This window comes from Euprymna scolopes, chromosome 34 (genome assembly GCF_053919585.1).
Source record: "Euprymna scolopes isolate OS-2025 chromosome 34, ASM5391958v1, whole genome shotgun sequence".
Lineage (NCBI taxonomy): Eukaryota > Metazoa > Mollusca > Cephalopoda > Sepiida > Sepiolidae > Euprymna > Euprymna scolopes.
In genome coordinates, this window is record NC_136515.1 from 50,129,617 (window position 1) to 50,156,888 (window position 27,272).

Below are 27,272 nucleotides of genomic sequence, written 5' to 3' on the forward strand. Positions count from 1 at the left end.
TCTGATCACTTTGCCATTGTGATAGCAGTAAAACATGGGCGTCAAACATTTGATTTAATTGTGCCATGATCAAGTGGATTTCTGACAGCAAACTAAACAAAAGAATCTCTTCAGCTGTGTTCTATCAGAAACTTTGTATTGGTAGGATTTGAGACACCTCACTCACTCTGCATCTCAGATAGTTTGACCATGTATAGCATCCCATCTCCTGAATTAACTCAATAACATGTATAGATGCTCCAGGCATGAGGTTGTATGAAAGACCCAGGAAGACCTGTTTTGTGTGAATACGAAATGACTTGACTGCTTGCAATATAACCGGTATCAACCCTATCGATTGGACTGCATGACGAGCAGACAAGATGTTGGCAACTCTGAAGTTAGAGGCATTGAAAACATCTTAAATGCCAAAACTGAATGATGATGACGAGATTATCTTGCTTCATAGAATGATCATCAAGCTCCCAAGATTGAATTAAATTTTTCGTATGTAAACCAAACAGTTACAATGCAAGTCATTACAATAGATCCGACAATGAAAATTCAGTCCAACCAATTCCATAGTCTTTCTAGGTATCCATTGCATCGCGTTTCACCTGATAAAAGCTTATATATTACTGTAGTTTCAGATGAGAATTGGTAATTTGTTTTTTATATTTTTGAGATGTGGAGTGATCAGCATTATTTTCACATTTCGACGTTCGGGTGTATCTTAAACTCAGGAATACAAATTGCGAATTATTTCGAACTTCTACCTGATAATGACTAACAGAATGAGAGCATGCTACGCTCGTAGATCAAATAAAGAGTTGCATTTAAAAATCTGTGCAGATTCTCCAGTTCAACAGAAAGATTGATAGAGTTTGACATCTGAAGAAGGCCAGAGGTTACATCAACCAAAATGTTATGAAAATAGAACTCCACATAGGAACAGTAGTCTGAAGAATCCAAATAATACAAACTGGTTGTCTTATTCACACTATTGTTCTGATCTTAGTTGTTATTTTCACACTATCTCAGCCGATGTAACCTTTGACCTTCTTCAGGTGCATCTTTTCGGATTCAGGGATCTTTATGCTGAACTTGGCAACCTATACAAATTCCTCGAGTTCAACAAAGATTCTCAAGTTCCAAAAGATAGACTTGAGAAAGTTAAAGATTATGTTGGTGAAAAAAAAAAAAATTATGAAAATAACAACCAAATGAAAATAGTTGTCCCAATAATGTGCAAACAGCTCAAATAATTAGATAATCCATTCTACAAAATGATCACTAGGATTATATATGTTTGTTAACAGAAATGATCATAATGTTTAAGTTTTCCATAATAAAACCTCAACCTGCATCAGGGACAAGATCCTGCACTATCAGCCATGCTCCAAGCACTGCTCCATCACTGCAGTGTTGCGTCCTAGTGTCCATTTTGCAAGCAATTTAATGGAATGTGTTCTAATGAACTCCTAGCACTTGTGCCTCATCGACTAAACTGACAAGCAGCAAAATTCGACCCATTTACTTTTGAGGTCTCTAAATGTTGGAAAGCCTTCTACTCTAATAGTTTCTTCTTTCAGACGGCTAGATTTTGGAATTCCCTCAGTTTCCTGAAGTTTAAATGTAATGTGAACAAATATATCTCTGCTCAACTCCCCACAGTTTCCCGTTACATATGATCCAAAGTAGTAGTCATTAATGTTGCAAGTGGCAATATACCTTGGTTGGGGTGTATAAATGTATAAAAACATAAAAAATAAAAATAAATAAGATTAATAAAAGAAAAACTATGAGATATATTAAACGCTGCCGATAATCCGGAGAGAATTTGCACCAAACTTTGTGGTCACCAATGACAATTTGTTTTACAAGCAGGAAATACAAAATAAAAGGCAGATATTCTAAGCAGCGTAGAAGGCGCACGTGAGTTTCGGTTCGAAGTTTTCTTTTGCTCCCCCTCTTTTTTTTTTTTTTAAAGTTCAGCAATAGTTATACATGCTAGGGATTAGAGATTGGATGAAAATAAGCTCAAGAAGACAAGCTTAAATTGGAGAATGGGTAATGCAAGTAGGTCACTAGACTGAGGGATCATGGGATCAAAGAGCTGCCAACCAATGTTTCAGAAAAAAGACAAAACATTTCTTTTTTTTCTTTATGAAAGAAATCTGGACCTCGATTGAACTTAAAAATAATTAAAATCAATTAATGTCACTCAAGTTTATTTTGGTGCTTGTCCAGCATTCACCCTACACTAAAAACAAAAATAAAGGAAAATCTGTACGGTTTACATACACGTGACAAAAGATATCATATTCCAAAAATGATATAAATTGATCACAGTTTTATTTTTAAATAAGAAAATAAAATTTTATGGCTAACTGGGGAGTGACTGCCATGCAGCACAATTTTGGAAACAGTCTCAGTAAACCAGAGAGATAACTCAACATAATTCGAACTTGCGAGATTTTTGTTGTAATGCACACAAATTCTCATTTATCGCTTAAAAATTATAATATAAATCTCATCTGTCTGTTTAAATGTATATATATATATATATATATATATATATATATATATATATTTGTATGTATGTATGTATGTATGTCTGCCTAAAACTTTCAACAGAGGCGACAGATTTTCACGAGATCGGTATAGTTTTCAGCTCGGCCCTTTGGACGACAAATACCGAAAAATTGGCTAACATTAATTCCTTAATTGTCAACTGGGCACTTTTCTACAAGGAGGGGGTCGCTTTTTTCAACAATATTTTTGAAATTCATCCCCTCTTTTCGATTGACTATCCTTAATTTAAACCTTCACCACTTCCAGTTTGGCGATGAACGGGCACCTAGGCTAATTTTCTTTATAAAAATAAAACTACTTGAACAGTTAACATAATTTTTGGAACAAAATATTTTCTTTCTGTACGTACAGATGTTTTTTTATTTATTTCTTAATATAGAGGGAATTCTGGATCAGCATTGCTGTATTCTTTTGTTTTATTTCCTATTAATTCTTTATTGCAATGTAATCTATGCAAAACTCTTTAACATGATTTGAATAGGTTTGTTTTATGTCATCAACTCTTTTGGAAATATTTACTGACAAACCACAGTATGTAATGTAAATTTATTTTAGACAATTAAATATAAGTATTTTTGTTTGTTTTTTTTAAAGAGGGATACTAACTTCCAAATAATTAAGATTCACATCGTAAATCTATCTTTCAATATTGGTTGCATGTCGTCACATTTCGGCAGTTCTTGTATTCTCAAAAATGTGTAAAGGCATCACTATCCAATGAGCCAACTACTACAAGTCAAAAAGAGACAAACAGTTATTTTGTGTTCACAATGAGGATAAAAAACATCCCACATAATGACAGAAATCACTTATTGCCACTAATGATTCAAATGCAATAACAAAGGGATTTCATCGTATGTATATAATTGAACACAAGTTGCCATTTTTTTTTTAATCAATATTATTTAACAAAAGCTGGTAATTTTCATAAAATTTACAATTTTATAAACTGGGCACCATTGAGTATTCTTGCTAGTCTAAAAATGTATTTTCATTTTATTTATATTTTTTTGTAATTGCCTAAAATTAAAAATCACAATTTGAAGTCTCACATAATATAATCATTATACTAAAAATAGATTAAATATATGAAATCTCTTAAACTTGGTGACAGCTCTGTTGATCAAATGTTTTAAGTGTGTGTGTATATAAATATATATATATATACATACACATACACGATATACAGTTTATATCAGATTATTAGTAGACAAGTGTAGCAAGGTAAAGTGAGTTGTCGCTTCAAGAGATGAGGATTTGGACCTCCGTATTTTCAAACCTTCTCGGGTGGTTGAGTGTCGTCCGCTATATCTGAGGGCGACGGATGTTCAGCCAACTGAGAAATGGATTCGGGTGTGGCTTCATCGATGGGTTCATTTTCCTCAACTATAACTGGGGGTAAAGGTAGGTCATCCAATTTATTCAGAGAACCCAACGCTGCTCCCTCGACAGGTTCATCTCCCTCATTTACTACAGGGGGCAATGGAGGTTCAGCAGACGACCCATCCAGGGTAGCCACAGTTTCATTATCTTCCTCACTAATAATGGTCGGTAATGACGGCACATCAAGGATTCCCTCTTTGGCCTCAACCGCTAACTCTGGCCCATCTTCGTCACCCAAAACTCCTTCAGCGGATGAATTTGAAGAGCTTGATGAGGATGAACCTTTTCGCTGTAAGGATGAATGAAGGTGAAGTTTTAAATAACAACAGTTAGACTGGCATTCACAGTTCCATGCGAGAAGACGACAGAGTCAAAAGAAAATTGAAGCAGAATGTAGAAAACATAAAAAACAAAAACAACGGAAGGAATTGGAAAACAAAATTTACAAAAACAAATGAAGTGTTTAAAAAGGTTCGTTGACAGTTCGACACAGAGCTGCCAAAAACAATTATTTGTAATACGAACTGAGAGCGTTGTGTATGTGTATATAAAAAGAAATCCTGTGATGTTGTTACTGTTAACAAAAGTAGTCTGGTTGAAATCAGGAAAAATAATCGGTTAAGAATTTTTTTTTTTTTTTTTTTTAGTATATACTTATAATACATAGGTGTGAATGTCGCTGAGTGGTTAATGACATAGATTGAAAACCTAGGTGTGCCAAGTTCAAATCCAGTTTGTTCCACAGAAACATTTTCATAATAATAAAAAACATTTAACCTTGTTTATAACCTCCTGAAGAGATAAATAAAATAATATTAAGATTATTAGCACTTCTACACTATTGGGACGAAATTTCGGAAATCGTAAAACTGAATCCCGCATGAAAACAAAAAGGTACCTACGTATTCCTCGTATTTTTAAGATGATTATATCCAAAAATCTATAAAGGTAGAAAATTATTTATTAAAGAAAATAAAAAATAGAATTTGAAGAAAACGATCATAAGACACAGGAGAGTTCAAAAGGGAAGTAATTTTCCATTACGATTTAAACAATAAGATGGCTGCAATTTTTCACCTGCTAACACAAAGTTGTTGTTTTTTTTTAATAATTCAGTAATATTCAGGTAACTTTGACTGCATAATTTGGAAGTTACAATTGTAACTTATTAGAACTGACAAAAAAAAAAAAATCAGTAGAAACCATTGTTTTTTTATATCCGAAAACTCCATTTATTGACTTAAAAAATTTTGTCCTAATAGTGTAGAAGTGCCAGATTATCTTTACTAAATAGACATTAATATCTGTACTGTAATTCCTAAGTTGTATAGTTATCTCCCTTTCTGTTAGCATCAACTTAGAAAAAACTTATATTTTTGTAAGTAGATGAAACCTTTAAAAACAAATTCTGATTCAATTGTTTTATATGCAAACCATTAAGATTACCATCTCTGTATGAGCATTATCTTATTAACTGCTATAGTCCTAAATTATACAAAGTTACCTCCCTTTCCAAGAATGTCACTCTTTTTTTATGCTTATAGAAACAGATTCTGATTTTTCAACAACTCTTATTTTCAACAATTTATAAAAAAAACAAAAGTAAAATATACTGCTTGTACCTTCATTTGCAGAAACAGTAGGAATTCTGAGATGAATATGAATTTTTTTTTTTTTTTAATGTTAAATTAAAGTATTAAAATTAATCAACTAGCAATGAAGATTATCAAATGAACAAAAATATAAAATCTGATTTGGTACATTCCATGTCAAATCTCGATTCCAGTGATCAGGCACGTACAGTTTAATCAAGACCTTAAAAAATGAAAATATCAAGGAAAAAAAAAAGGTTAGGCCTATATTGTATGTATCTGTTTTGGACTGAAAATTTTCACTTAATTTGATTAAGTAGTTTTTTTTATACAGCGAAAAAACACATTTTTATGACAGCACGTTGAAAGTAGACATCTTTGAAATTTTTTAAACATGCCACGGGAAGATAACTCAATTTAAAGTGCTGACACTCTCTCCCCATCTTTAATATTAGCTTTTCTTCCTAAAAATCGAACCCTTCGCTCGGTATCATAACAAATTGTTTTTTCATTGTAAAAAAAGAAAGAAAAAAAAATACTTGATGAAATTAAGTGAAATTTTTTTTCAGAGAACTTCATTCCAGAATAGATACATACAATTTAAACTTTTTTTCGATATTTTCATTTTTTAATGTCTTGATTAAACTGTACAAATACCAAGAACCAAGTACTCAAAGAATATTCTAAGAAATTTCTAAGTTTTCGTGAGATCAAACTTATGGAAAAATCTAAAATATCAGATATAATACTCTATTGCACAACTCTATGGATTTTTCCCGGTATATTAATATTGGTAACAAAAAGAATTGCTATGAACAATCCAAAAGTAATCTCTGGCAGCACGTCGGCAAATCTGTTCCATCTCCACAATATTGCATCCCTGTGCCTGTTTTAAAAGTACTTTAATGAATTGTGCTCTAATGAACTCGTAGCACTTGTATCTTGCACCCACCCCCACCTGACGTAAATACTCCAGACAAATCACATCCGTTTACTGTTGAGGTCCCTAAATACTGGAAACCCTTCTACTCATAATTTGGACTTCTAAACTTTGAAATTCCCTCCCGGTTTTTATGTTTCCCTGATTGTAGTAACCTGCAGAAATTTAAATGTGATGTGAACAGACATCTTGCTGCTTAACTCCAGTCCCTATAGACATGATCCAAATAGTAGCCCCTTAAAACTATGTGACAATACGCCTTGTTTTGGATGAAAATAAAATACTCTAAACTACCTCCTTGTTGTCTTATTTCTTTTCTACCCTTGAAGGCCACAACAATTAGATTTGTACATTTAATTGTCTTGTTTCTTATTATGTGGAAGAGGAAGGAAGGCAAGATCAACAAAATCTTGGTATTGAACTTAAACAAAACAGAGGAAAAGTAATTCCTAGGTTCTAGCGTTTAGTGCCTAATAAATCTTTCATTAATTATAAACAGCATAAAATCAAAATAAAGTTTTTTGTTTTTTTTCTTTCAATGTGGTAGCATTGTGTTTGATATTAAAATGAAAATAATTAAAATCTTTCCAGCAGATAAAAAAATTTTGAAATTGATAATTACCTGCATTTTTGACAAACCAAATAAAAAAATAAATAAAACAAGAAATTATTAATTCTGTGGAAGCCTAAAGAGTAAAATATCATGTCAGATATTGCAGTTGCCAGAAAAGAAAAAAAGAAAAGATAAAAAAAAGACCAAAGACAAAAAAAAGACCAAAAAAAAAAAAGAAAAAGACCACAAAAAAAAAAACAACCAAAATAAAAAAGAAAACGACAAAAAAAAAGAAAGAAAACGACCAAAAATAAAGATACAAATAAAATCAGAAATTCTGAAAGTAATAATTATTTGCATTTTTAACCAAATAAAAACTAAAAAAAAGTAAATAAGGTCATTAATTCTATAAAATACAAAAACAGTTGTCAAAAAAAAAAAAAAAAAAAAAAAAAGTCAATAAATAAGGTTTTCGTCATGTGACACCTCTGTACAAAAAGTATATGTGCATTCGTCAATAATGGGATTCAATTGGTTATCCCCCATCCTGGAATAGGTTTGCTTTTTCACCACAATTTTCTGTAAATGTTACTATTACTGAGATTAATTATCTTGAAGGAAATACTGTTTGAGAAATCAGTGAGAGACTATTTGGCTTTATCCACTTAGATGAATAATACTTACAATAATACAGCATAATCATGTGGACACACCGGTTCTCGTTAAATCACTAAAGTTAAGCAACATTGACTCTGGTCAATACACTTTATTCTGCTCATGATGTACTTTGTTCCACTCCTCAAATTCAAAATAACAGAATGAGAATATATATATATACATATATATATATATATATAGTGAATAAATAATAAAAGACTATATTCCAAAGTTCATGATGTCGACCATCTTACAATTTATTCCTTTAATTCAGTTGATATTTACAATTCTTGACAGTATCTGCTTCGTAGTGCAAAATTGTAAATGTCAACTGAATTAAAGGAATAAATTGTAAAATGGTCACCATCATGAACTTTGGAATATAGTCTTGTCATTTATTCACTATATTGCTCTGTAATTACATTGGGCTTCTTAAATAAGGACTGGTATATATTATAAGGAAATAAAATATATGTCGACAGAAACACATACGCGCACACACACACACACACACACACACACACACACACACACATATATATATATATCAACACTATGTACAATATAATAAGCTGCCTTAAAAAAATCTTTGTAATATTAAAATTTTTATTAATTCATATTAGATCACAAATGAGTAAGTAAAACCAAATAGTTTGTTTTTTTTAATACAAATTCCCTACAGTATTTCCTTGAAAATAATTTGTTTATCCAAGTTTTCATTATAAAATCCCTACATTCATAAGCTAAAAATGGTCAATCCCTTTCTAGCTTTCCTTACGGGGCTTAAAACCACTAAGTTACCAAAATATGAATAGGCAAGGAAATTTAAAACCAAAATTTTAAAACAGGGTACTAATCCAGTTTATAACACTATCTCTGGTATGGCAGGTTACGAAACAAACACTGCCACACAATTCAAAACATGGCATTCTCAATTTCCTATATTAAGAATGGCTTTCAAAATACAAAGTCATCCTTATAATGGAGAAGGGGAGGGATTTCATATTGGCATAGCGTGTTGAAAGTCATTTTTGGTTTTACGTCATTTTTCTTGATTAATCAATTAAACACTTTCACTTGAAATTTGTCGTCTGACAGTTGATTGGCTAATCACTTCGGCATCTTCTGGCTGATTGTCTAAGCTGCTGAAAAAGATGATGATGCTAAGTTGCCAGAGACAGGGTTGTAGACTGGACAAGTATCAAAAACTGGTGTGATTCCAGCAACCAAAGATGAATCCCAGCAATGACATATTCATAAGAAAACACAGAAGTAGATCTGTATGCATGCATATATATGTGTGTGTGCAAATAGACATAAAAAGGCAGTTGTGAGGATGTTAGTGGAGAGTACAAATAAAATACAGGTGAGTATGAGCTACAACAAAGAGTGATGGGAGTTTTTGTGTAACAATGTTTTCAAACCTTAACTGGTTCTTTGCCAGCTTGACCGTTAACTGCCCCTGGGCCTAATTTGTCCCCTTTGCGTTCTTTCTCATCGTCTGAGTGTTCGGGTGAACTTGAAGCGCCGCTCTTTCGCTGGAAGGATGAAGGAAGACGGAAGCAGAACATGAGTATGCGCCAAGATTTGTAGCAAAGAAAAGATGAAAAGAAAATAGAAGCAATCAGAATCCAACAAATAAATCACAAGAAGTCAACGTCTTCACATGGATTACAATATACTTACATATACATATTGTAAAAAAAAAAACAAAAAAAAAAAAAAAAATGAAACATTATACCTTTTCAACAAACATATATATAAGTGATGGGATGATTCCAGTATTTTTTCGCTTCCAACTTTTTTATAACTTCTAAATATTTAGGTATACAATTGTAGTATTTTATTTAGATTACTGTAAAAACCAATATATATAAATGTAAAAATACACTTGTTGAAAGCGGGTTGATCTATAGGTTTTAATTTTTTACATAAAGTTTAGTTTTTTAAAATTAATAAATATTTGAATAGTTTTTTAAAATTAATAAATATTTGTAAACAAAAATTAAGTACCACAATGGATAATTAAAATTTGAAAATAAAAAAGAAATCTTTTGCCATCAGAAAATAAACAGATATTTTTTGATTCTGATACCCTAAAAAGTTCCGAGTTTTCTGGTTAAACATCCCAACACTAACATATATATATTTTGGGGGGGTAGGGGTACAGAATTTCATTATGGCTATATAAAGACCAAATTTATCTTTTAACACAATGAAATGAGAAGGTAAAAACATTAAAAAGTTTAGCTAAACAGTGTCAAACCTCGCTTAACAGAACCAAATAGAGGTTAAGAATTACAATTGAAAAAATAATATAGAAAATTGGAAAGTATGGCAAAGGAAGCAAAAAAAAAAAAAAAAAAAAATAGTAAACAAAAAAGAAAAGAAAAACAGGGAAAAAAATCAAATAGAAACCACATTATGTCCTAAGAAATTTTCTTTTTGTTTATACAAAAAGAAAATCTTAAAGACTCAATGTAAATAGTTTCTGGGATTGTCAGGTAAATTTCATTATGTAAAAAATATAAATATATATTTTTAATATTATACCAATTCACTGCGAATGAAAACAAGCATTCATTCATGTTCATTTATTTACTACATAAACGTACAATTGTTTTGTGTATATTCTTAGCTCTAATGAGCTGCTCATACTGAAATAAAAATATAAACATATATACAAAGAACTATATACAAAAATATTAACAGTCTAAAACAACTGTACGCTTATGTAATAAAGCATATACTAGTATATATATATAGTATACGGTTGGTGCAAAAATAATGTCGTTTTTGATTTGCAGTTGAACGTCAAATAAACTACATTATTTTTGCACCAACCTAAAAAATAAATTAAATGGGGGGGGGATGAACATAAATGAGTGTCTGATCTCAATTGATGCCTTCATTCAGTCTCAAAAGACAATGGATACCTCCTGTAAAGTTGGTTGGTTGGTTGTTTTTGTTTTACGGCATATCAACCCTTTTCGGGTTATTTAATGCCGAATCCAAAGATTTTGAAGAAAAATTTTTTAATAGAATATATTTGTTGTTTTCACGTCGGTTTCTATTTAACCCATAGTTGGGACCCTAACAGTTACTACCACTCCGGGTCAGAGTGGACTTGGGAGCAATGGTAATTAAAGGGTGGCTCTACACTCCCCAAAGCCCGCAAGCCGGGGCCTCACCACTTGATATAGTTTAAGGTCATATCCAGGACCACCCCTGTAAAGGTAGTTGCGCAAGTAATTATGAGACAAAGTTTACACAATGCCTAACCAAACCTCTCTTGAATCAGCACTGTTCGAGTCCAGTGGCAAGGAGAAGTGCAAGGCGACTCTACAGTGCCAAGATAAACAGAGAGCACATACAGCAACTGGAATTCCCAAATGGTCACCCATATTTAGCACTGATTAGGCTAAACGTTGCTCAACTTTGGGGATCTAATGGGAACCAGTGTGTCAATGTGATTATGCTGTACATACTGTTCTCAGTGAAATGGTATAATATTAAAAGTATTTATAGCTCTAGTATTACACTATTGAGCTATTTAAATTAACTTTGTGATATTAATATTGATATTTGAATATAAAATTGAAAAACTTTTATAATATATATCTTTTTTGTTATTTTTAAAATCTTTATTGGAAATAATTGTGCGTGTAAATGCAAACAGGAATAAAATACATGTAAGGATGAAAAAAAATTTTTCCTGTACTTTTTTTTTTTTTTTTTAAATTGAAAAAAAAAAAAAAAAAAAAAAAAAAAAAAATGAATTCCGACTTTTAAATAGTTTTTGTATGGTGATAAATCATGAGTTAAATAAGGAAAACTATTTTTGAATAGAGAAAACAATATCAACAAGAGAAAACATTCTTGAACATCTATTTTAACCTGAAAACTTTTTTAAAGACATCACTCCCCAAAAAAGCAAATACTTAAGTAAGGTTTCATTATATATTTACACACATGGTATTTTTTTTTTCTTGCTTACTTATTTTATAAAAAAAAAAAAACTGAACTACGTCGTTATCTTGAATGTTATCAAAACATGAAATCAACTGATGTGTTCTTTGGTCTACTTCAGGAGTTCATTTTGTTCTAACAACAATCAAGATAAGAACAATTGTCCCAATAAGTAAAATAAAATTCTTCTAAAGAGAAAAGAAAAATCTAAAAAGTCATCCATTAAATAACAGATTTAAAAATTTGAACTTTTTCTTATCAAAATGTTTGATCAAAAGATGAAAAAGAAAAAAAAAAAAAAAAAGAATTTGTCCAATGTTATATATAAAAAAGTTTAATATCAAAAATAAGTGATCCCCTTCCTCTTACAATATAAATAACACTTTCTTTCAAACAAGGTTCATATGATATATAATGAAATCAAAGCTCAATTCCGTGTTCAATTGTTACAGAATTTATATAAAATATAAAGAAAATATATAAAAATGAATAAGGCTCAATGTATATTTTGAATAGTGCAAAACTACAATGAGCAAAAAGCATTAAAACTCAAGAAAATGATTCATTCTGATCCTATCAGCCTTATTCAAATGCTATATGGAAACACGAAAAAAATTATAAATATTTGGAAGGCATAGGTTTATGTATATCTAGCAATTTGGTGACATTTGAACAGGCTGATATATTTCAACCCTCACATCTGTAATGGTTAGCTTATACTCTTTATCCATTTATATATATATATATATATATATATATATCTACAGCCAACAAGAGTCATGACAGTTTGCTCAGTTGGCACAGTGCTTGCCTCGCATGCAAGAGGCTCGGGCTTCGGATATGTTTAACTGATGAGCCCAGATGAAAGCTAAAATCGAGTCTTGGACTTCCAGTTTTTGGCTGTCATAGCCCTTGTAGGCTGCGGAGTTGTTTGGCTATGAAAATAATTATATAATCTTTCACATTCTGAAAATATATATATATATATATATATATATATATATATATATATATATATATATATATATATACACACTAGCAGTATTACCCAACCATGCCGGGGGTTGATTTAATGCCATTTTTATGCTTATGAAGTGTAAGATAAAATAAATATGTAAAACTATAAAATTTCTGATAAAAATCTCAATCGAAATTTATGAGAAGTTTTAATGAGAAAAGAGAGAATTATAAATAAATGTTCGTAAATGCATAAGTATTGCATAAGCAATAATACAATAAAACCATTGTTCTCATGAGGAGTGTTTTGTTTTGATTAACAATGGAAACAGTTGACCATATATAAGTTCAGTTTACAAATAAGGTGAACTTATATTTCGAAATAAAACAATATAATCAGTAAGTTTTTTTATTTTATTTTTAACAATCATCTAAATTTCTTTTAATAATGACTTATTTTAAGAATAATCTTTTTCTTTAATAAAAATGTATCGCTGAAAGGCAATAATATTCATTTTAATTCAATTTTAGTGATTTTTGTGCAGTCCATTAAGTCGTGCACGGCGTATTATCGGAATATATTGTTTTAAAAGAATTTGGAATTTAAATTCAAGTTTAGTAATATTTTTGGGGTAATGCTGAAGATGCGCACTCCCTTGTTTACGGAAGTGACGTCAGACAAATTTTAGTTATGGGTATATAAATTGTATAAATTTCTTCAACAAACAAATGGAATGAAAAAATGTTTTAAGAATGAGTTTTTGTAATATTAATCTTTTTCTTTTAATGTACCGCTATAAGGCATCGGATTTCTTGTAATAATTACCATTTTGGTGCACATGCAGAGAATAAAGCGAGCAATGTCTCAGCGTATCCCTAACTTATGAATTAGGTACAGGTTTTGGGAACGATATGTGTTTTTGTGTATTTAAAAAAAAAAAAAAAAAAGTAAAAGAATAAAAAAATTGCTTTTTATAAAAGGAAAAAATTAAATTGTTAGGTGAAAGTACAGAATACTTGCAAACTCCCACCAATTGTGCAAAACTACCAGAACACTTCTGTTCGTATTGTATAAAATTATTATAAGTTATATGTCTATGTAAGTAAAAATTGTTTCATTTTTTATTTAAAAGAATCTCTCAATATATTTTTTTTTCATTTCCAGGAGTTTTTCATCACTATAATTGAATTTAAATTCAAAATACTAATAAAAAATATACTGCGATACACCCTTTTAGCCGCACGTTTTTAATAAAAAAGGAGATTAATAATAAAATAGGTCAATATTAAAAGAAATTTAGAATGTTAATAATTTCAGATTATTTGTAAACCACACGATATGCGATCAGTGTTTCCATGGATACAAAACGGTGACTCGATATTTGTGTCCCTTTCATTTTTGGTTTGGGTTGTTAATGGATCGAGGTTAATCGACACCTAAACTCCAATCCTGTCTAAATGGTATATAAAGTGGTAATTAAAGTCAAGTTAATAAAGAAGAACTGGAAGAACTAATTTTTTTTCAAATTAACGGAACAACAATAAGAAGTTATGTCGTCCAAAAAAAACAAAAAAGAAAGAGAAAATATGCTGTAATAGTCGTGTGCGCGTGTGTGCATCTGGGCATGTGCTCTGTAGGGTAGTAGTAGTAGTATGCAATATTTCATAACATAAATAACGGTGTTAGCGTCGGTTTGACACGTCGCTAGGCAACAAACTAAAAAAATGGACTGTTATTTTCATTTGCATACGTAAAATAATACATAGTGAATATCTGTTTCTGATACTTGTTGGAAACGTTTCGATGCAAAACCTAGCTAAAAACACTGCCAGGCACAGCCAGTACCTTTGTGTGAAATTTCATTAAAATCGGTCCAGCCGATTTTGAGTCTATAACGAACGAACTCACACAGATAAAGTTGCATTTGTATAATTGTATATATATATATATATATATATATATAGGAGGTGCAGGGTTCAATTGGAGTCCAGACAAAACATAATATTGAAATGTTGATCAGTCTGTGTAGACTACTTAGAATGTTTATATAATTTTATTATATGTATGTATAAATTTTAACAAACAACATTTTTATAGTTATCAAAATATCACAAACACTGTAACAATGACCAATGCTCATAGTATGCAAATCTGAGTACAACCGATATTCTTAGATATTAACATAAAGCAACAACTACCAAGTTTGTGTTCGTGGATGTATCATAAAATCTAGCTAGTGTGCATGTATGTTCATGCACTATAACATTGTGAATACAAAACAAAATTCGTTTGAAAAAAAAAAGAAAAAGAAAAAAAAAGGTAACTGTAATATTTTTTTTGTTTGTTTGTTTGGGGCGTTTGTGAACAGAGTAAGGTACCAATGTATGATGGATATAAATCTAAGAGTAGGTTTTGTTTTATTTTCTTTTTCTAAATAAGAAAACAGATGTAATTAGTTATAAAAAAAATGAGAAAGTTTCATAAAATAGTATAACATAATAAAACTAATAACAAAAGACGAGAAAATTTTTTTTCAGTTTTTTTTTTTTTAGAAGCAAACAAAAATTTCAAAAAGAAAACAAAAAGCAGCTAGCATTTGAAAAGCTAGATATTAAAAAATAAAAATAAATAGCAAAAATGCCCTTAAAGATATCAAATGATTATAAAAATATCGAACACTATCTTTTTTTGTTTTTTTTTTCCAAGATTCACAGAAAAGTAGAGGAATTACTGGAAGGGGTCATATATATTATGGTCAGATTGAACTTTAGGGTAAACACAACCCACAAAAATAAAGACTTTAAATATTAATTTTACTAACATTTTTCCATAAAAAAAAAAAACGTTTTTGGTGTTAATGCACTTACTGATCCGCGCTATTTTTTAAATCATATTTCCAAGTTTAATTAAAGTTTTATATGTTTTTTTATTCAATTGTAAGGTTATACTACAGAATATATACAAAACACTCTCCCCTTTCCATGTTAAGAATGGCTTTTTAAATAATAACGTTATTAATTCAGCACGGATCAATAAGTGCATGAGTACCAAGTTTTTATTTAAAATTCGAATCTTTTCAGTATTTACTGAATTTAAATCCATTGTCATCTTTTTAAAATATGACATCAAAAAGAAACTAAATACGCTTCAATATGAAGCAAACTTAAATTAAAAATATTTAATGTAGTTTATTTGAAACCTTGTTTAATGTGTATAGAAAAGAAATTTTAGTTTTTAGAAGGTAAATACAATACAGAGATGTAATGGATAGACACGAACTGAAGCAATTAAGATATAATGGTGAAATAAGGGATGCAGCTTCACCTTTATCAATCCTATATATATATATATATATATATATGGAAATAGGTTTTGTTTTTGTTTTAATTATATTTCACCTTTTACTCATACCAATTCTTTAATTTATGAAGCTCAATGTACCGTATATTTCGGCATATAAGATGACCCTTAAAGTTAAAAAATCCTCCTTAAAAACAAATATTTCATAAGATCCCAGGTGTTGCAATATCTAGCCTAGGCTCAACAAACATGGTTTTGTGGTTTAGCAGTCATCTGATACAACCGCTATATGATAAATTTATTAAAATTTGCTCCAATTTTGTAACTCGTCTTATCTGACAGTCGTCTTATATGCTGAAATATACGGTAATTAGAAAGCATATAACAAATAAATGACAAAGGCTTATACTCCAAACCTCAACATGCCGTCCATCTTTAAGTGCATATCGGCGTACTTAAAGGAATAAACTGTAAGATGGGTGCCATCTTGAAGTTTGGAGTATAAGCATTTATAATTTATTTGTTATATATATATTTTTTTTTTTACATGTATTGTGTTTTTACTTGGATCACGTGGAGCATCCGTGTTGTTATATTTCTGAAAATACCCCTTCATCAGACATTTGTTCAACTTTAAGACATGCATGCTAGGAGCTATTGTAAACTGAGTAAATTCCACAGAGATTGTAGATTAATTTGTTTTAAATGTATAAATTGTTTAAACTTAGTAATATACGGCTTGTTTTAATTTTTTTTTTTAATATTTTTCGAATGTTTGATGACATATACAACCTTTTGTTTGTTACGTGACCCGTTTTATGTACAGTTATAGGCGAGTGAGTAACAGTTAATACCTTTCACAATCTTAGTATAGACTGGAACATAAAGAACTCTGCTGGATGATTCTATAGTTTGCATTGGTAGGTATTAACCATTTCCTCCTTCAAATGTGACGCTCTAAAGCAAAATGACCATAGTTGCAATGAAAACCATGCAAATTTTTTTTTTTTTTTTTTTTTTTTTTACATAAATATAACAAAAGAACAAATGCAAAAATAGAAGCAAAATAAAATTAAAAGAGCAGTTTGCTGATGAGGAAAATGAGAAAGCAGAAATTAGTTAAACGAACGCGACGTAGAAGCAATGATTGATGGAGAATGAATAAACCAACGAACAAGATTTTACCGAACATGGCAACAAACAAGATAACCACACAAAAAAGACGAATTTAAAAAGAAAGAGAGAATCCTAAAGGGAAATGCTTCCTCATCATTCAGTAATTGTAGTTTTGCTGTTTTACTAATAAGATGTTATTGCAGGGCTCTATAGATAAGTTTATCTTAAGTTGACCTTTGACAACTAAATATTTTTGTTTACTAGCCGAATCCATGTGAATTTTAGAATATGACATCTTCGTTCCATGACAAGTACATAACTCATAAAATTTTCCTGTATTTTTTTAATAAATCTTATTCTAAATATGCACCGAATTTTATGTTGAGATTTGAACGTATAAACATTTCTATTTTTTCAGATGTTTTTTTTGGAGCAACCTTCATTAAGAAAAAAAAAAAGAGTATATTGTTCTATTAGTCCTTTTATTGTTTAAATAATTTGACCGTTGCTCGATTTATTAAAAAAAAAAAAAAAAAAAAATTGAAAACAACTTTTCACTCAGTTATGAGCTTTGGAAGATTGTTGGTGAAGAGAAAAAAAAAAAAAAAAAAAAAAAAATCACCAAAAGATAAGCGTTTTATTATTTCTAGTCGCCACTTGGAAAAATCAATCGCAAATGTGACTGTTTCACTCGCAATGTAGAGCCCTGTATTGTATCGTCTAAAAAAAAAAAAAAAAAAAAAAAGATATGGTGGTGTTTGTGTAGATTGGTGACCAATGCATTTCAGGTTAATACATTACATACTTGCATGTCACGGCGAAATGCATATAAATTCCAAACATTACTGTTATAATGGAAAAATTTAGCACATCTCTAACACTAAATAGTTAGAGACGACTGAAATAAAGCTAGAAAAGAAAGACAGGAAAGATGAAAGAAATTAATTCCACGCGCTACAACCTTCACCCACTGACATATAATATCTCCTTCCTTGGACTATATTATTTTGTACTTTTCATACAATAAACCTCATTGTGTTACCAAATTTGTTGTTCGATTAATTATTCCACATCAGAATTATTAAATCAAAATCCATGATATAACAGTTACAAAAAATGATCCCGTAGATGTGCCGGATGAATTTTTAATAGGAAAAAAAAAATATATCTATTCACAATTATGTCTGATAATTTGTGTTTAAAACTGGACTGTAATTAAAATCAAGGAGGATAAGTCAGTTTCTAATACAGAATTGGTTGCACAACTCTTCCACATTAAAAACATAAAATTTTATTTTGACTTGTAATTATTTTTCTGCCCAGGAACTCCTACTAAATGCACACCACAATAATGGTTTAAGAAATTTCCTAGCAGCGACAAGAGTCTTGAAGACAAGCCTAGTGATCGGGCATTGAATTTTGAGAACTTGTTTCTGAATTACATAAGTATATGACGATTTCCAAACACTTGCGAGATTGGAAAGACAAAAAAAAAACTTGATAAATGGCTGCCTCAGGAATTGAACAACAACCACAAGAAACGCTGTTATGAAGTGTTATCTTTCCTTCTTTTATGCAACAATAACATCTTTGTTGGACGTATTGTAACTTGTGATGATAAGTGGGTTCTTTATGACAACCAGATACACTCAGCTCAGTGGTTAGACGCTGACAAAGCTCCATGAAACTTTCCAAAGCCAGAGTTGCACCAAAAGAAGGTCATGCTGACTGTTTGGTGGTCTGCGACTGATCTCATCCATTAGTTTTTTGAATGCAGGTGAAACCATTACTGTGGATAAGTACTGTCAACAAACAAATGGATGAAATGCTTCAGAAACTTCAACAACAACACCCAACATTACTCAACAAAAAAAAGGCCCAATTCTCCTCCATGACAATGCCTGGCCGCATGTTGCTAAACCGACCTGCAGAAGTTGAATGAATTGGGCTACAAAATTCTGCCTCATCCATCATACTCTCCAGACCTCTCAACTACTGACTACCACTTTTTCAAGCATCTTGACAACTTTCTGCGTGAGAAATTCTTCAAAAAGATAAGTGATATTAAAAAACGCCTTCAGTGAATTCATTGTCACCAGAATGCAAGATTTTTTTACATTACTGACATAAATACACTTGTTTTGCGTTGGCAAAAGTGTGTTGATTCTGATGGTGTTTATTTCAATCAAGAAAGTTTTGTTTGAGCCGGGATATGTTCATCTGAATTTAAAAATTAAAAACCGCAAGAACTTCCTTGTCAACCGGATACATGAACACGCAAGTTTCATCGCAGTTTTCTCTGATGGAATAGCTTATGTGGACGAAATATCAAGTAACTTTTGAGGATTAATATGGGGCTCAAGTGCTTCCACACAAACCGAAATAGTTGGCCTATCAAGATTTCAAGACTATCAAGGAATTATTGAGGAATGTTATGTGGCTCAAGTGCTTCTATACAAACTCCAACAGTTGTGTAATGTTGAGGAGTCAAACAATGTCTGCCGACACTCATCTCTTTGTTTTAGGAAGCAGATGTAAAAAAAAAAAAAAAGAAAAAAGAAATAATTTTTAAATAAATGAAGCATAAAAAGGTGGCATGCTATTTTTTAACAGCCATTTCTTTTATCGAACAGTCAAAGAAGGAAGAAATTAAATTTCAAAAAAAAAAAAAAAAAAAAAAGATGAAAAATAAGCAAAACCTGATGACAAACACAAAAGCTTATTATATAAAAAAAAAAAATGATTGAGGATTTTTAAACAAAAACAAAGGAACAAAAGAAAGAAAATTATATAAAAGCAAATAACACCAATGAAAAAACAGACACAAAAATTATTGACTCAATGTTTAAAATGCTCCAATATTGCAAACATACTGTACCCAGAAGTGGATTTAGGTTTTTGCAATTTTAGAAAAATAGAATTTATGGGGGGAGGGAGGAGAGGAGCACAAAAATACTTTCAACTGTTTTTGGTATGTTTAACAAAACCTCATAAAATCTGACAAAGAAATTATACAAGGGGCATTACAAAGTAATGCGTTCTTTTTCTTTTTTGCCTGAGTGAATCAGAAAGGAATGCAAATTGTATTGTTATGACTGAAATTATGAATTCATAACCTGAAAGTTTCATCTCTCTGTTGCAGATATTGATGGTGTGAAATTCTAAAAATGTGTCAGAAGATGAAATGCATTATTAAATACCTGACAAAAGTGCATTGAGAAGGTGATGACTACGTAAAAAAATAAATTCTGGAGCAGAAAAGGTTACTCTTTTTAAATGGTACCACTCCTGTCTTCGTAGCTTAAAAATAAAACAAAAAACAGGAGGCTTTATCATTGAAATGACCTTCGTATGACAAAGCGTGCTCCGGGTGCCCATGCCCAACCATCATTCATCACTGGCAAAAGTGCATTGACAATGGTGGTGACTATGTAGAAAAATAAATTCTAGAGCACAAAATGTCGCTCATTTTGATGGTACCACTCCCGTCTTTGTAACTCTTTTATCTTTCGAGTTAAAAAAAAAAAAAAAAAAAAAAAAAGAGGCTTTACTCTTGGAACAACCTTCATACATACATACATACATACATACACAGACAACTGCTCTTTATATAATAATTATATCCTCCTCCTCCTCCTCCTCCTCAACAACACGAATATCAAAACATTCTGCTCTCCCTCTACAGTACAAAAAAGTACTCTTGTGAATGTGACCTGTGCATTACTGCCAGTAGTAATTTGCATTCAGCAAAGAATATCTTCAAAATTATCGAGAAGGTTGATGATGTCTTGGCATCACTTAACAAAACTTTTGTTAACAATTCTTTTGCCATCTATTTAAAACTTTGTCGTACAAATAAACTTAAGATTTACATCCAACTAGAACCTCATCGTGTTCAGAAAATTACTGCAAACTTATGAGGCAAGCTGATCTACATATTTCACAAACAGACGGACTTCGCCAGATACAATACAGTTACATCTCGGCATCATTGCAGCAATTTGTGGCAGTTATGGCCACAGAATCATGATGTATACTTCTGTAACACACTTTTTGTTAATTATACTTATGTGTTGGTCTTGAATGTTACCGACCTACCAGGCCACAACAAACATACCCTAGAGGAAAAGCCCTCTGACCTATAAAAAATAATGCCCGGGCAGCCCATTGACATTCCTTGTAGCAATAAACTAACACCTTTTAAAAGAGTGAGAAAGTAAATCCTAGAAGGATGAACCTCCTAGAACTGCACAAGACCATAGCGCCAACAGAGAACGATACCTCAACTATGGCCAAGAATTTGGTGGCTTGGAGGGGGGCACCAGGCAAAAAGTAGGTCTAACATTTGAAAAACACTCTAATCTCTGAGAAACTATCGATATTTCTGAAAAGTACAGATGTTGCTGAAATATGATTAGTTATCCTTCTAGTCTTTAAAAAACAAAGATCATGGGTGTTAATGAGTCAAGAGGTGTTCTTGTAAATCAGACTTTGGCATTAGAGTCAGCAATGCTTTTCATTGGACAAAGTACATCTCTAATCGGAATTCAAAAAATTCAAAAAGAAATTTTCTTTTTTTTTTTAGTTTGACTTATAATTTGAACAAAAACGGAGATATTTTCTTTTTAAGATTGAAAGAAATCTGGGCACCTTGTACGTAAGCAGAAGGAGCAAGATAAACCACTGTTAAATCCCATGGAGACAGAACTTTTTCTTTTAGTGTGGAGAAAGAAACAACTGAATGAGGCGACCATGCCAAATGATGTATTTTTACAGATGAAGGCAGCAAATAGAAAATGAAAATAATATAGCCACACATTTCCAAATTTAATAGATACCATAATAAAACTTGATTAGTGTGTGTGTGTGCATATATATTAGGATAAAATACTAATGTGGAGGCAGGATGGAAAAAAAAAAAAAATCAAAAAGAAAAGGAAAACTAATTAAACACAGAAAGTAAAAACCAAACAAGTGATTAACCAGTTTCTATCATATCATACACAATTTTGGCTTTAAAAACTGCACCCTCCTAAAGACAGAATTCCCTTTTCCCTGCCACAAGTGCACTGAAAGTGCTTTAATCATTCTCAACCTTTAAGTTCAGCTCTTACTCGTAAACTAAACAGCTGCCAAAAATCACATTCAAACAATGCAATATACCTCGCCATTGCATAATAAACTGAACCCGGTTAAGTAGTTATTTTTATTGCATTTCATTTACGTTTCCATTTTTCTTTTCCTTCTCTTCCAAATCAATGTTTTTTCAAAAACTTACATATGTCCTAAAGACGTCCAGTCTTGAATCTTTCTTCCGATGTTTTGCTGTTTTTCAATAAATTTTAGATCTTCACTTTTCTGATCTGAGCAAAACCAGTCAATCTGTCATTTAAGGTTTTTTTTCCTGTGTTTAATTGTTTTCCTTTTTTGTAATGTAATATATATATATATATATATATATATATATATATACATACATACATACATACATACATACAGGGTGGAATGATAAAATTGCCATCTTAGAAAAGACGACATGATTCCATTTCCATTTAATGAAAACCAGTTTTCTTTTTCTGTTGCAGATCATCTACTAGTTGGTCAGTTGTGTATAAATCCCAAGAGTGATAGGAGCCTTCTATCATGTCTGAAAATGACACAATGTTCAACGAGCAAGATCAGAGATGCACTGCTGCATAACTCATGATCTCTACAGATCCAAATTAAATGTATCGCTGGATTGCCACGAATAGCAGGGATGTGCCCAGGACGATGTAAACAAAGTTTCTGTCCACGGTTATGGTTTTTAGTGTAGTCTCAAGTGAGGGTCACATCATGCTACCTCACATCTTTGAAGTTGGCTTGAAAGTCAACAGCAAAGTATACTTGGATGTGATGAAGAGTGTGGTGATCCCCTGCTGCAATCAGGTGGCCGCTGACAAAGCCTGAATGTGGCAGTAGAACTGTGCTGGCCCACAAATCCAAAGAGCTCCAGGCTTGGCTTCAAAAGGAGTGCTATGACTTTGTATCTTACTCTTACTGCCCCCCCCCCCGACCTGAACCCGCAAGACTACTTCGTTTAGTCGTACATCGAGAACATCACCAACATGACCTCCCACAGCACCAAAGCCAGCCTGATCACTGCCATCTGCTAAGTATACACCGAGCTCAGAGTGGCGACAGAGATGTGAGTGACAAAGCACACTACAAATTTTTATAACAGGGACATCAAAATAGGCTGGCAAATGTGCATTGAGAATGGTGGTGACTATGTAGAAAAATAAGTTCCGGAGTAGAAAAGGTTGCTCGTTTCAAATGGTACCACTCCCATCTTTGTAGCTCTTCAATATTTTAGTTTTTGAGTTGAAAAATAGAAAGCCTTACTTTTGGAATGACTCTTGTAATAAAGGCATCACTTTTTTTTTTTTTTTTAAACTTTCATTAAATATTTCTACCTCATTTGCCAGAAAATATTCATGGATTACTTTCTCACCTTCATGCACTGTATAGCATCAGAAAGCCCATCGCAACATAAAAAAAATAAATAAATTTTTTTTCCTTGCATATTTTTTTTTTTTAAACAAATAAAGGTTGATGTATATCAAATTTTAGAACGGCTGCTAGTTAAATATAATCTGAGTCATTAAACAAAACCAAGTATTATAAATTCGCCTAAAAAGATTTGGTGGTTATCAAGAATTTCTCTATATTAAAAATAAGCAAAAATACAGGAAAATCTTTATGATGTGCATACCCATAATAGAATAAAAAGATCATATTCCAAAAATCATGTAAATTAATCAAGTAGTTTTATTTTTATTTTTTTTATAAAGAAAATTATTTTTAAATGATTTTAAGTGATTAATAGGAATTTGGAAGCATTACAAGTTTGATCTCACAAGTTTGAATTATTGTGGAGTTATCTGCCCTTGTTTTTTTCAAGATTGCAATGTGAGACCGTTTTTATTTATTCATAAATAGTGATTTTCTTAGTTAAAAATATAAGTTGTCGATCAATTTATGTGATTTTCGGAATATGACATTTTCGTCCCATCATACAGATTTTTCTTTATTTTTGTTTTTCTTTTTAAATATAGGGAGAATTCTGCATAGGAACCAAAGTTTTTGCAGAGAACAAAAAATCTTTCCTTTTTAAGATTTTCTTAAAATAAAAAGAAAATATTCTGTAAAGCAGCTTTGCACAAGCCTGTCCGATAATGAATACTTGCAGCTTTCTATATTGTCTTACGTATCCAACTCATCCATGTTGAAATTTAACAGTCGAGCGAGCAAGTAGAGAATAGGATTGGGGGCGCAAACTAGTAGCTGCCAGCGGATGTGAGTGATGAAGGGCATGATGGTTATTAGGGATGAATGTTCAGCATTTGGAGGCAACGGCAGCGGCGGCAACAGCAGCAACCATGCACAACCAAAGAAAATTCATTTTCTTTTCAAAAATCAAACAAAATAAAAAAAAAAAAATGGTAACGGTGGCCATCACCTTATCAGTCTTCTTCTTAAATGGGTTTAGACATAGAAGTCCAGATGATCGGTGACCACTTTTCTGGAAGACCAGTGTAAAGAAGTATAGAATAACGAAAACAAACAAAAAGGAAACAAAGGAAGAAATAAAATTAAAAATAAAAACAAATACATCATATACATATATCTTATTGATATTTTTTATATATTAAAATTCGTTAATGTTCATAGACCAATAAAATCAAAGTCAACAAAATTAATTGATTCAATCAATTAAGCTTCATGATTATTAGTTTTTATAATCGAGCATGTGTATAATATTTATGCAAAAATCAAGACAAAATATAAAATAAAAACATCATGAGTATTTCCTTATGCATTACAATTGTTTCGTAACCATTTGGACAAAGTTAAATATTATTTAAAAATATTCAAAAATATAGCTACTCTTAAAGTAGGGATTATGAATATATTCATACATATACATAACAAATGTATTTTTGTGCTTGAAGAGTAACTATATTTTTCGAATAATTCAAATAATGTTTAAATTTGTCCAAATGGTTATGAAACAATTATAACACATAAGGAAATACACCATACGATGTTATTTTATATTTTGTTGTCTTGATTTTTGAAAAAATAATTTTTTTTTTTTTTTTTTTTTTTTTTAAGAAAAAAAGAAATCAACAAACTTGGTCTAATCTCAAATGTATTTCGACCTCAAAAGGTCTCATCAAATGAGAAAAGCTAGCCAGGATTCAGTGTCCAATTGGAATAATTTATTCCCCAGCTAGCTCTTCTCATTTGATTAGGCCTCTTAAGGTTTAAATAAATTTATTAGATTGAGTTAAGTTTGTTGATTGCTTCTTTTTTCTTTGAAATTTTATTTATGCTCTCCTACTCACTGAATTATTCCACTGAGTATTTCCTACAGAAATTACTCTATCCTTTAAGTATATAAATATGTTTAGAGAAGCTTTGAATATTTTATATTAAAAAAAAAATAAAATAGAATTTAAATTCCTAGGAATAGTAAGTTCAACATATTGCAGTTTTAGCGAACTTAATACCGAAAAATTCACAATTACAAAAGTGAATTCAACTATATAACAGTGAAGTGAAAAAAAAATATATACTTAAATATTAAATAGAAAAGGAGGATCATCAGCTGTTTACCAAGAGTCTGTTTCAAAGATTTAAAAACAGAGTTGCTGTTAAATTCATGGCTCTCCAGTAAAAAATACCACTTCCCCAATTACAAAATGTAGAGTCCAGTTAATATTTCATTAACATACGTATTAAAAAAAATTTTAAATCAAAATAATATATATATATATATATATTATACACTAGAAAAATATTTTTTCTTGGACGGATAAAACTAATTTTTACAACAGAAGTTTTGCACCTCTTTTTTTCATCCGCTTAAAAAAATGTTACTGAACGTTATGTTTAGAATCTTTATTCAATTTGGATCAAAATCCATTAAATGATTTTGATTCTAGAAAATATCTAAAACTTAAGGCTCAAGCTTAAAGGGTTTAAAGAAATCAAAATACTGGGAAACTTGATTAATTTGTGTCTAATGACTATGGATTAAACCTAATGCAAATCTGAAATATTTAAATTTTCAAGTGGAGGTTTGAGTGCAGAAAACTGATACTTGCGGAATATTTATTAATTGATATCCAGTATCGTACTTTTAAATCTTCACAAAAGTGGATTTGAATTTACACAAACAGCATCCATTTTACAAAACTAAATCAAACTTAATATAGCTTACATTACAATCCCTTATGCATAGTAACTGTGTTCCAAAATTCATAATGACAGATTAAGAGTGATTCATGTACATATAATTATATATAAAAGATACACCCATGTTTATATATCATCCACAGACAGACTGTTTTTCAGTGTGGTTAGACTCGTAACTACCTCAAGCCAGGATTGAAAATCGGCCGCTTAGGCGATAGTCGACCTTTCTAACCATTACGCTAATTGGCTAAAATGAGTATGTGAAATTACAAGGATTACGTACAAATGCAGCTTAGGCATTTGGACAAAAAGGATTGCATTATGTATGCATTTATACACATCCCAAATTATGGGGCGATTATTCAGTTCTAAGGGAGAAAACACTTTCTAGTTATCCGGGGAGATAACTCATACCAAATATACTTATTACTATAAATAACAAAAATCAACATTATAATGGAAATAAGTTCGATTTTGGAATTGATTAAGTTGATACTTTGGGGGAGAGGGGATAATTATATTTATAGCTTCAGATATGCAAAGGGGACAAGACTTAGAACTGGAGTGTAAGACTGACTTTTGTATACCTTCCTTACAGGTTTATAAGATTTTTCGGAAATTTGAAGAAATTTTCAATAACAAGATTTTTGTTTTATATCATATCATATATTATATTATATATACACTTATGAAAACTTTTTGTTGGATCTGCAACCTGCATTTTCAAACTATGAACATAATTTATAAACATGAACTTCTATTTATAAATGGACATTTTCAGTTTCAGAGAGAAAAATTTTAGAAGTTCCTTCCCAAATATTTACAAGGGAAAAATTTAAATGTACATTAGTTGTTCAGTGATATGTAACCATTTTAAGAATTTATCCTTTAAAAAAATTATTCATTAAGTAAATAATTATTTAATTTCTTTTGATTTTTTTTTTTTTTAAACGCCATATCTTAATTCTATAAAAAAAAAAAAACATT

At 30.8% G+C, this 27,272-nt stretch overlaps 1 protein-coding gene across 50 annotated transcripts in view; it reads right to left on the bottom strand.

Moving 5' to 3' along the window:
• LOC145259193 (band 4.1-like protein 2) overlaps positions 1–27,272 on the bottom strand; it is a 585,710-nt gene that overhangs the window by 67,397 nt on the left and 491,041 nt on the right. For 22 of the 50 annotated variants that reach the window (XM_080116992.1, XM_080116976.1, XM_080116973.1 and 19 more), the window contains 3 exons: positions 24,544–24,606; positions 9,124–9,237; positions 3,854–4,246 (listed from right to left, as the gene is read on the bottom strand). In XM_080116992.1, the coding sequence (XP_079973118.1) occupies positions 3,854–4,246; positions 9,124–9,237; positions 24,544–24,606 (570 nt within the window). The remainder of the gene's footprint in view (positions 1–3,853; positions 4,247–9,123; positions 9,238–24,543; positions 24,607–27,272) is intronic. The other 28 variants (XM_080116981.1, XM_080116995.1, XM_080116982.1 and 25 more) reach the window with 3 other exon arrangements.